This window comes from Mandrillus leucophaeus, unplaced genomic scaffold (assembly GCF_000951045.1).
Source record: "Mandrillus leucophaeus isolate KB7577 unplaced genomic scaffold, Mleu.le_1.0 Scaffold331, whole genome shotgun sequence".
Taxonomy (NCBI): domain Eukaryota; kingdom Metazoa; phylum Chordata; class Mammalia; order Primates; family Cercopithecidae; genus Mandrillus; species Mandrillus leucophaeus.
Genome location: NW_012103488.1, coordinates 1,331,177 through 1,342,911, shown reverse-complemented (window position 1 = coordinate 1,342,911; position 11,735 = coordinate 1,331,177). Strand labels below are relative to the sequence as shown.

The following is an 11,735-nucleotide window of genomic DNA, read 5'->3' as shown; positions in this document are numbered from 1 at the left end:
AAAAAAAAAAAAAAAAAAATTCATGACCATTTAATTTTGACTTAAATTATTTGTATTAAAATATTTCTTAAATGTGGACAAATGTAAAATTTTGTATAAAATTATGTATCTTTAGTATCTAACACACCATAATTTATAGGTATTTGGATATACATGTGCATTGTGAGTCATTCAGTGCTTCCTCTCTTAGCAACTAAATTTAAGTCTGATCCTAGGTTTCTCGTAAGTCCTTTCTTTTGAAAGATGCATAGGGTCTGAGTAAGAACTTCACTGGGGATGGCAGTGGAGCTGAATAAGAAAGTGACTACTGCGGCCTGTTTTAAAATAGGCCAGGAATCCTAGCAATCTTCTCAACTTTACTCAGTTCACTGATTATTTTTCCCAACTTTTATTATGAAAAATGTCAAACGAACACAAAAGTTGAAAGAAAGTCATTGAACAATCATATATCTACCATGAAGTTTCAACAATAAGACAGACTCTAAATCAAAACTCAAATTACTACAGTGAAAACAGCCATCCACAAAACTTCACATTATTGACGATATATAATACAAAATGTATGTACAATATCTCCACTTGACAAATGGACTCTTAAGCCATATAAAGAGGACTACTGTTCCCTAATGGATGTGGAGAGAAAAGTGTCTGGTAAAGTGACTGAGGCTCCTGGACTAAGTCCTTGATTTCAGAGACTGTTTCTTTCTTCCTAATTCATTTGCTAATTCTATAGCAAACAGACACTGAAACTCCTTTAAGTGCCATACCCAGGAGCTTTGCTCACAAGTTTGTAGGGTGCTAGTAGAAAGAGCCTAACAAAGCTTAGAGAAACTCTCTAGACTTAATAAGAGTTTCCACATATGTAGATCTTTCTGGATATGGGACTCAGTGTCTTTAAAGGATGGAAATTCTCACTGGAAAGCAGATGCCCTGATAGACACCCAAAACCTTCAAGCTCCTTATGTCTTCTTCATTGTGGAACTGGAGGTCTGGAAAGAGTGGCTGCTATAAAAGGAAACACTATATTATATTGTCAGATTGAAATTAAATAGAAAAATTTTGTCTATGCATAATAGATCATTTTAAGAGCTACTGTGTTGTTCTCCAAATAGTAATCAGAAATCCGTATTCCACTCTTGAAAAAATGAACTTTGCTGATACTGTTATAGGTTCTTCGAAGTTCAGATTACTATGAGCTCTGGATTTATAGCAAGTCCTCTGGTGTAAAATGAACTGGTTACAATCCCTGCCATACAAAGCTTCTGTCTTCACATGGCCCCATTCTCTGTGTATATCTGTGTGTCTGCTCCTTTTTATAAGGATACTAGTCATTGGATTTAGGGCTCATGCTACTCCAGTATGGCCTCATTTTAACTAATTGCATCTGCAAAGACCCCCCCCCCTCCTTTTTTTTTTGAGACAGGGTCTCACTCTACTATCTAGGCTAGAGCGCAGTGGTGCAATCTCGGCTCACTGCAACCTCTGCCTCCCACATTCAAGTGATCTGCTACCTCAGCCTCCCAAGTAGCTGGGACTATAGGTGTGTGCCACCATGCCGGGCTAAAAAATAGAGACAGAGTTTTGCCATGTTGGCCAGGCTGGTCTTGAACTCCTGGCCTCAAGTGATCCGCCCGCCTCGGCCTCCCAAAGTTGCTGGGATTACAGGTGTGAGCTACTGTACCCGACCCACAGACCCCATTTCTGAATAAGGTCATATTCTGAAGTTTCAAGTGGACATGAATTTTGAGGGACATTATTCAACTCACTGTAAGTATGAAACCCCTATTCAAACAGGTGACTGACCCCAGCTTGGAGTTTTTAATGGGGTTATAAAGGATCATATAAAGGATGAAAGTTGGTGGTAAAGAGAGAAGGTAGCTGTTGAGTTTGATCCTCTATAGAAGACACAGAGATGATGTTAGGAGTGCAAACGGTTTATTGGGAGCAAGATTTGTGCAAGGAAAAAGGAAGTAGTTATGCCAGGGAGACCATCAGATCATGATGAAAACCTAGCAACGTCTCTGTCACCACATGGCGGGCTCCAGAGCAGAGGGTACTGCAAAGCAGAGTTCTTGTTGGGCAGCAGTCGTTAGGCACTTGTTCAGTTGTTGGCTGGGGCCAACCCAGCTCAGCTCAAAAGCTGACAGGGACTTGAAGGAATTAACAGATGGGGGCTGTCAGCTAATCAGCTAAGCACTCACCATGCAGCTGGGCAGAGCTCCTCTTTTTTGTTTGTTTGTTTTTTGGTTTTTTGAGAGACACAGTTTCACTGGAGTTTCCAGGCTGGAGTGCAGTGGCGTGATCTTGGCTCACTGCAACCTCCACCTCTCGGGTTCAAGTGATTCTCCTGCCTCAGCCTACCAAGTAGTTAGGATTACAGGCGTGTGCTGCCATGCCTGGCTAATTTTTGTATTTTTATTAGAGACAGGGTTTCACCATGTTGGCCAGGCTGGTCTTGAACTCTTGACCTCAGGTGATCCACCCGCCTCGGCCTCTCAAAGTGCTGGGATTACAGGCATGAACCACTGCACTCAGCCAACTGGGCTCTTGAAGGGGGATTCTGAGCAGTTCATCTCTATGTCTGCCCCAAAAGGTGTTTTAGTTTACAGAGAATGATATGTACGCACACACAAAGCAAGTTGTGTACTGAAAAAAGCAAACAAATGAACTTAATCCCACATAAACTATGACGGTGTCATGTTGTTATGTATTCTGAAGGCATGTAACATAGAATGGTTGCCCAGAATTCGTCTATGAGCCAGAGAGTTTTTGTTGGAAAAGACTACATCACTTGGACACTCTTGCCCATTTTAAGATTTTGTTTTTGTATTTTACTGTTGATTTTCTTTCATCTTCCCATTAAGGCTCTGGAGAAAAATCAGCAGTGGCTCGTATATGATCAGCAGCGGGAAGTCTATGTAAAAGGACTTTTAGCAAAAATCTTTGAGTTGGAAAAGAAAACGGAAACAGCTGCTCATTCACTCCCACAGCAGACAAAAAAGCCTGAATCAGAAGGTACTGACTGGTATAAAAATGTTCTCTTGGGACAGGCCTGACATTTTCCAAAAGGAGTGATTCATCAAATTTAGATTTTTATAGATATGTGTTAGAAAGTAAAATAAGAGCAAGCCTTGTAGCCCTGAAGTAAGAAATACCATTTTCGCAAGTTTTATTTCCTAACGTTTTCAGATCAAAAGAAAGTACTGACACAGGCTAACGGGTGATCTTTGGCAGTTCTGAAGTCACATTCAGTTTTCTCTACCCATGAATGTCCTTCCCCTTCTTCAAAGTCCTTCTCCAGCTTTTACTTCCCCCAGAGTTGGCCTTGTCACAGTTCTCTTTTCACTTTGCTTCCCTTCAGCACTTATTCATATCAACCCGAGGAGAAAGAATGCCTTTTATAGATGATCCTTAAATCATCTGAACTTCAGGTATAGAATTGAGATGAAATTTCTTATTCACGATGCTCTCTTTTTGCCAAGTGCTTTGCAGTTTCCCTTACATAGATCTCAGTGGAGTTTCCGAGCAACCCTAAGAGGCGGGGCAGGAAAGGTCAGTATTTTCATTTTACAAATGAAGAAATAGGTTTAGCAATTCTAGATGACAAGCTAAGAAAAAAAAAATGAGAAACTCCGTGCAAAGCTCTCCTTAAAAGAATGACAGCTTGGAGGGGACCAAAGCCTTGAATTTTATACAGAAGTCTAAAGAAAGGGGAACAAGACTCATAAGACTGGAGAATCATATTTGAATATTTAAAACAAAGCTGATGCTAAAAAGAAACTATAAATGTCTCTGGAGGCACTTCAAAGCTGTCAGCCCTAATGGTACAAAGTTGCTTCTGTAAAATATGTGTTTATGTAAAAGCAGGATTTTAGTTATGGGCTAAGTCTAATTTCTTTTCTTTGGTAATACAGTTCTCTCTCTCTCTCTCTCTTTCTCTGTGTGTCTGTTTTATCAAAGCCATATAAGCACTTGTTAGAATAATGTAATAGTTAAGAAGGGCCTTGCCCTGTCTTTCCCATCCTAATCCCCGTTTCTTCCTCCCATCAGGGCAACTACTCTTAATATTTCTATTTTTAATTTTGATAGTTATCTCCATATACAGATAATGAGCTTGTATTCCTATTTGTTGATTGAACTTCTTTAGACTTTCCCTCCCTACAGAATAGATGTTACTGTTTTTAGTTCTTCTATTTGTGAGTTTTATAACTTCAACGAATATACCTGAACTTGTTTTTTATTTCATCAAATATCAACAATAGCCCCTATCTCTTGACTCTTCATGTTGTAAACTAAGGAAATAGTGTGATTCATTTAGATGTTTGATGTTTCACTTCTCAGGAATATTATTTATTTTATAAAATGGGTTGTGCCATAATGTTGTTTGTCATAGGTTATCTTCAAGAAGAGAAGCAGAAATGTTACAACGATCTCTTGGCAAGTGCAAAAAAAGATCTTGAGGTTGAACGACAAACCATTACTCAACTGAGTTTTGAGCTGAGTGAATTTCGAAGAAAATATGAAGAAACCCAAAAAGAAGTTCACGATTTAAATCAGCTGTTGTATTCACAAAGAAAGGCAGATGTGCAACATCTGGAAGATGATAGGCATAAAACAGAGAAGATACAGAGACTCAGGGAAGAGAATGATATTGCTAGGGGAAAACTTGAAGAAGAGAAGAAGAGATCCGAAGAGCTCTTATCTCAGGTAAGCTTAACTGGATCCATAATTCAGAGTGTTCACTGAACACTTTCTAAGTGTCAGGGACTATATAACCACTAGAGAACCGGCTAGGGGCAAAACAAGTTCCTGCCCCTCATGGGAGTTTATATTCCAGAACAGAAACAGACCATAAACAATAAATAAGGAAACTAAAGAAAACGCAGCAAGGTGACGTGACAAAGGGAAATTGGGGACCAGTGGAGGCCTCTCTGAGGAGATGGCATTTGGACAGAGAAAGAAAATTCTCAGGATGATGAGAAGGACCCAGTGAAGTGGGTGACTTCCTCTCAACGGAGGAAATTATACACACAAAGGCTCTGGGTGAGGAGGAGGTCAGTACATGTGAGAAGCCAAAAGAAGACGTGAAGTAATGAGAGGAATCAAGGCTGATTCCTAGACTGGCATCTTAATGGTGATGATACGTGCTCAAGTGAATTCACATGGCATCTTCCATGTTCTTGTTATGCTCATAGCCTTATGCTACAGTATCTTAATAATGTTGGAGTTGCTACGTTAGGATTATTGGAATTGAACACTACTTTGATGGAACTCTTTAACTTAGATTTTGCTTGTCAGCCTGGAATCATGGAAAGAACATTATTTGGAATCCATGCTTAGTCTCTAGTCCAGGATATATGGCCTTAGGCAAATCACCCAACTTCTCTGACTACTCACTGGTTATTCACTTGTCAAATTAGTAATAACCTCTGCTTGCCTTATAGGGCTTTGGCGAGGGTGAGTTGAGAGAAGGTAAAAGTGCTTTGTAAACTAAGCAAGGAAAATGCTAGTTATTTCCCCTATTTTAATGGTAATTTTTAACAGTCCTACAAAAGTTGAGAGTGCTGGTAATGGGACAGTAACAAGTCCATCTATAACATTTGCCATCTTAGTCTTTTTTTTTTTTTTTTTCCCGAGACAGGGTCTTGCTCTGTCACCCAGGCTGGAGTGCAATAGCGCAATCTCAGCTGACTGCAACCTCCACCTCCTGTGTTCAAGCGATTCTTGTGCCTCAGCCTCCCAAGTAGCTGGGATTACAGGCATCTACCACCACGGCTGGCCAATTTTTTGTATTGTTAGTAGAGATGGAGTTTCGCCATGTTGGCCAGGCTGGTCTCAAACTCCTGACCTCACGTGATCCACCTGCCATGGCCTCCCAAAGTGCTGGGATTACAGGTGCAAGTCACCGGGCCCGGCCTGCCATCTTAGTCTTTACCACTCACACTTCTGTCTACAGGCATGAGCAGTGATACTAGGGAGAGATTAAGTGCACTGAATAAATTTTGCTCTAACTCTGGCTAACGGCCCAGCACTGCCACCCATGTTATCCTACTCAGAAATGTCAGGACCTCCAAGAAAGGGGGTGTGGCCGCTGCAGAGTTCAGTGCTGTTGATCAGCATTCAGTCTGTGTGCCTCAGGGAACTCGCGGCAGGGGTAGTATACTGCTTAGCTGCTGGCCTAGATAACCATCAGATGGCCAGCTGGAATGATTCACCCCCAACTAGCAGGTGTTTTCCTGGTTAGAGATGTGAGACTTGTGATGTGAGCTTTTCATGCATCCCAGGTCATGCCGGAAAAGGTCGGATGTGACAACATTGGTTCTCTTTACATCCTACAGGTCCAGCTTCTTTACACAACTCTGCTAAAGCAGCAAGAAGAACAAACAAGGGTAGCTCTGTTGGAACAACAGGTACTCATTGGGGTTGCTCCTAAATTCAATTCTGCCTGTTAGAAAATGCAGTTTTTCCTCATGTTTACGCTGTTGTATGGAGAAGCATTTGAAAGTTGTGAAAAGTGTCTTTAAAATACTTCAATAAAAGTATTTTTTCTTCAATATAAAAGATATTTCAAGAGACTCTGCTAGCCACTTATTCCTGTTACTGTCCTTAGGCTAAACAGATTCTTGAGGTGTGATGGCAATTTTCTTGACAGGTAGATGTTGGCCTTGGCAAATTTTGCTCTTCCCCAGTGGCTGTAGTTCCTAGCCTAACAATATCTCGTAATTAGGGCTACCTTATAATTTCAAGCAGAACTTGGAGAGACACCATTTAGTCTCAGAATGTACTATAAATGGTGTAAAGCTGAGATTTAGTATATTCCAAACCAGGGAATAGCTATCTCTTTCCCTTCTCCTTCTTCCCCCTTAAAAAAGGTGGATAGGGAGGAGTCATTCTAATCAACAACTTCTTAAGCTGCTCTTCCCTCACCTATACCTCAGCATTGGCTTTGCTCCTTGGATAAACCAAATCCTCAGCCATAAGCTGCCTCGTTCATCAACATTTCATTGTGCTCAGGTGAATTCTTGCTACAATAGTACAATAAATATTTTCTTCTTGTGCTAATAAAAAAATGTGAGCATCCAGTCAAGAGAACTAGACAGTCTATATCAGCTGTAATGGTCTTGTTCTGGGCGTTTTCCAGATGCAGGCATGTACTTTAGACTTTGAAAATGAAAAACTCGACCGTCAACATATGCAGCATCAATTGCATATAATTCTTAAGGAGCTCCGAAAAGCAAGAAATCAAATAACACAGTTGGAATCCTTGGTGAGTCTGGAATGATTAAACTACAGTTTGTCTTCGTCTTCCCATTTATATGACAGATCAGTTTCGAACTTAGAAGGATACAGCTTAACGAACAGCTAGATGTATCTCAAATCAGTAGGCAGAGCCCTGCCTCATTTGAAGCAACTGCCCTTCGAGCATCAATTCAGAGGACCAGAAAGAGGGACATGATCACATCTGGAATCATTCCCCCAATACCCCAGCTGCTGTGATGCTAGAGGCACTAAGTCGTGCCTGAGCTGGGGGCGAAAGGGTAGAATAGAGGGTAGTCACAGAATCCTGAACTGAAATTGTGTTTATCTATTAAAAAAGAAAGAAAGGCTGGGCACGGTGGCTCATACCTCTAATCCTAGTGCTTTGGGAGGCCAAGACAGGCAGATCACGAGGTCAGGAGTTGGAGACCAGCCTGACCAACATGGTAAAACCCTGTCTGTACTAAAAATACAAACTATTAGCTGGCCATGGTGGCACGCGCCTGTAACCTCAGCTACTTGGGAGGCCAAGGCGGGAGAATCACTTGAACCCGGGAGGCAGAGGTTGCAGTGAGCCAAGACTGCGCCACTGCACTCCAGCCTGGGCAGCAGAGCGAGACTCTGTCTCAAAAAAGAAAAAAAATGCTGTTTTTAGGGATAATGGACTATTACTGTTCATATGCTTTTTAGATGTATTATGAGGTTTGTGTGAGTCACTCTGAAAACATAATCTTTTAAAACATGAACCTTTTAAATAATATTATTTCTATGAGGAAATGGTTTTTCACTTACTTATTCTCACCTTACTAATAAGCTTCTGGACCAAACTTGTTGGGGGTCTGCATTTGAATATATGTCTGTCCCACTAGTGCATATTTTAAATTTCATTCTAGTACTATAGAATACTTGGAGACAGTGAAATGTTACAAATATGATTCCTCAGTTTTCAAAGGAGGAAAAAAAGCAATGTAAAAATAATAATCATTTGTAACTTCTGTATGAATAAAAGAAAGAAAATATATTTTTGGCTCTGTTCTTAAGTATATCATTGATTTTACCTATTTATAATATTTGAAATAAAAATTTATAATTCATTTTTGTTATTGACCATTCAAAGTGTAGGGAGCAGAGGGTATGCAAAATAATTTGTAATTTTCCTATACTTTGTTCCTGCTGGTCACCCTCTTCACTGTGCTGTAAAATACTCATTTTTAACTACTCCAAGTTCTTAGGAAAAAAACACGAAAAAGTAAAGTCTCAAAGGTATGATACAATATCTTAGTCATTTCTGTGTATAAGTTGTTTGAGCTCCTAAAATTCCTTGCTGCCTTTAGTTTCCATATAGTACTTTATTGCTGAGGTTGCCTCTGTTTTACAAAACTAGCAAATTTAATCAGCCTTGTATATAGACCTACCTAATATTTGACTCTGTGTCCTAATAAAACATATTCATATACACACCCAACTCCAATACTTCTGGGTAATTTGGGTAATTATAGTAGTTATCTGGGTAAATTCACAGCTACCTCCTATATTGTCCCCATAATACCGAGGAGCTGAAATTCAAAAGAAAATCTGTCTACAGTGCTGAAGCAGCTAGAATACCTATGGAACAGTTAACATTTCTGAACAGGCTGGGTACAGTGGCTCACGCCTGTAATCCCAACACTTTGGCAGGCTGAGGTGGGCAGATCACTTGAGCTTAGGAGTTTGAGACCAGCCTGGGCAACATAGAATTAAGTTTTTGCAGAATTTTCTATTTCTACAAAAAATAGAAAAATTATCTGGACGTGGTGACATGTGCCTATAGTCCCAGCTACTTAGGAGGCTGAGGTGCGAGGATTGCTCGAGCCTGGGAGGTCGAGGCTGCAGTGAGCTGTGTTTATGCCACTACACTCCAGCCTGGGTGACAGAGTGAGACTGTCTCAAAAAACGGAAAAATGCTGAACAATGGGCCTTATTTACAAATGCTATTATTTGAAACTTGTTTTTCAGAAACAGCTTCATGAGTTTGCCATCACAGAGCCGTTAGTCACTTTCCAAGGAGAGACTGAAAAGAGAGAAAAAGTTGCCGCCTCGCCAAAAAGTCCCACTGCTGCACTCAATGAAAGCCTGGTGGAATGTCCCAAGTGCAATATACAGTATCCAGCCACCGAGCATCGCGATCTGCTTGTCCATGTGGAGTACTGTTCAAAGTAGCAAAATAAGTATTTGTTTTTATATCAAAAGATTCAATACTGTATTTTCTGTTAGCTTGTGGGCATTTTGAATTATATATTTCACATTTTGCATAAAACTGCCTATCTACCTTTGACACCCTGGCATGCTAGTGAATCATGTACCTTTTAGGCTGCTGTGCATTTTTCTTGGCAGTGATACCTCCCTGACATGGTTCATCATCAGGCTGCAATGACAGAATGTGGTGAGCAGCATCTACTGAGACTACTAACATTTTGCACTGTTAAAATACTTGGTGAGGAAAAGATAGCTCAGGTTATTGCTAATGGGTTAATGCACCAGCAAGCAAAATATCTTATGTTTTGAGGATTTTGAAAAATCAAAGATAATTAACCAAGGATCTTAACTGTGTTAGCATTTTTTATCCAAGCACTTAGAAAACCTACAATCCCAATTTTGATGTCCATTGTTAAGAGGTGGTGATAGATACTATTTTTTCTCATATTGTAGAGCGGTTACTAGAAAAAGTCGGGGATTTTCTTGATCTTTGTTGCTGCTTACCATTGAAACTAAACCCAGCTGTGTTCCCCAACTCTGTTCTGCGCACAAAACAGGATCTGTTTGAGGCATACTCTTAAGCAGCCACACACAATGTTTTCTGTCATACTATCTGGCACTAACTGTAACTTGAATTACATTGGCACATGCTGGTTAGCTAAAATTGTTAAAATAAATTTTAATAAACCCATCTAGGCCTCTCATTTGATGTACCGTATTTTATTTATTTTTGGCATTCTTAAAGCTGGGCAATGTAATGATCAGATCTTTGTTTATCTGAATAGATATCTTTATACATGCTATTTGTAAACCAAAAACTTTTAAATTTCTTCAGGTTTTCTAACATGCTTACCACTGGGCTACTGTAAATGAGAAAAGAATAAAATTATTTAATGTTTCAATATGTCTAGTGTATTCATGTTATATTCTAACATTCTTTTTTCAAAAAAAACAAATTTATTGGACATAATCAAAATTTAAAATTTTCACAATAAAAAATTCAAGACTTTTATAATTCAAAGCACATTCTCCAAAAAGTGAAAATACAACCAATAGAAAGAGAAAAAATATTTTCAAACCATGTATCTGATAAGGGTGTAGTATCCAGAATATATAAAGCACCATTACAACTCAATAAATAGATATTCTAAGATTTTTACCCCCAAGGACTTATCAGGGGTTACAGATTAACACTCAGTGTAAGATGATAAGGCAGTTAAAGATACATCAGAACCGAAAACTATGTGAAGGAGTTAGAAGGAGTAGATGCTTTCAGACATCTTTCTTGAATAGATAACAACTCTTTATCAATAAATGTGAATTTCAGTTATTTGTTACAGAGGCAAAACAATAAGCATGCCAAATTATATAGGGTTTTTTTTTTTTTCCTAACCGTAGAAATTATACAGATCTGTTTATGGAAATAAAATTTTGCCATTACTGTTAATCCCAGGCTCACAAGATCTTCAACTACAGTTAAACAAAAGATATGGAAATATTCAGCCACATAGTTCTTATTCTGATCCACAATGTTATAGCAAAGACCATAGTATTAAAGCAAAAATATATGCCATAAGGAAGTTGCTTCCCTTACAACTTTAAAGCATTACCTCTAGTTTATAGATGTGGAAAATGTCTTGGTCATCCAGTAAGCAGTGGAGTCAAGGAGAACCCAGGCCTTTGGTCCATGCCTGTATGGAACAAGAGATGCGGTCTCATGGGATAACTGGCCAGGACATAAACCGTAATAGAAGCACCAGCCTGATGACCTCTGAAGATTCCCAGAGACACAGGGTGATCTGGAGTTTGTTTCAGGACTCTTGTACTTTCTGTGTTTCACTGGAGGGCTGTACTTAGCTTTCCCTGCTCACTTTAGCCACCTACATCTGGGCGCCAATATCAAAAATATACTTTGGAAAAATTGGGCAGGCCTCTTGAGCCCTGCTACTGTAGAGGGGGAATTTATATATTTCCGAATAGTAGATGATTTAGAGCAGGAAGGATTCGACTTTCCTGGCTCGTGTTACCAAAGCAAGGATCGATAAAAGGCATCTCCAAGACTTGAAAATCTTCAAGGTTCTCATAATTAAAGCCTTCCCCCCCTCCCCTTCACTGTTGGCAGATAACCACTTACCCTGGGGTGTGTTTTGTTCTGGGGGACTATAAACTGTACCAGAAACCATGCTAGATACTTTATCTACTTATTAGCTCTTTCTTGCAACTCTAGGAAGTAAAATGCTAGC

General features: G+C 39.6%; 1 protein-coding gene across 1 annotated transcript in view; it reads left to right on the top strand.

The window, feature by feature from the left end:
* Window positions 1-10,396, top strand: part of CEP55 (centrosomal protein 55kDa) — a 25,664-nt gene extending 15,268 nt beyond the window's left edge. The window contains exons 4-9 of the mRNA XM_011988488.1: window positions 191-222; window positions 2,816-3,015; window positions 4,394-4,707; window positions 6,339-6,410; window positions 7,142-7,267; window positions 9,253-10,396. Of these exons, the coding sequence (XP_011843878.1) occupies window positions 191-222; window positions 2,816-3,015; window positions 4,394-4,707; window positions 6,339-6,410; window positions 7,142-7,267; window positions 9,253-9,456 (948 nt within the window). The 3' untranslated portion in view covers window positions 9,457-10,396. The remainder of the gene's footprint in view (window positions 1-190; window positions 223-2,815; window positions 3,016-4,393; window positions 4,708-6,338; window positions 6,411-7,141; window positions 7,268-9,252) is intronic.
* Window positions 10,397-11,735: the final 1,339 nt, after the last annotated feature.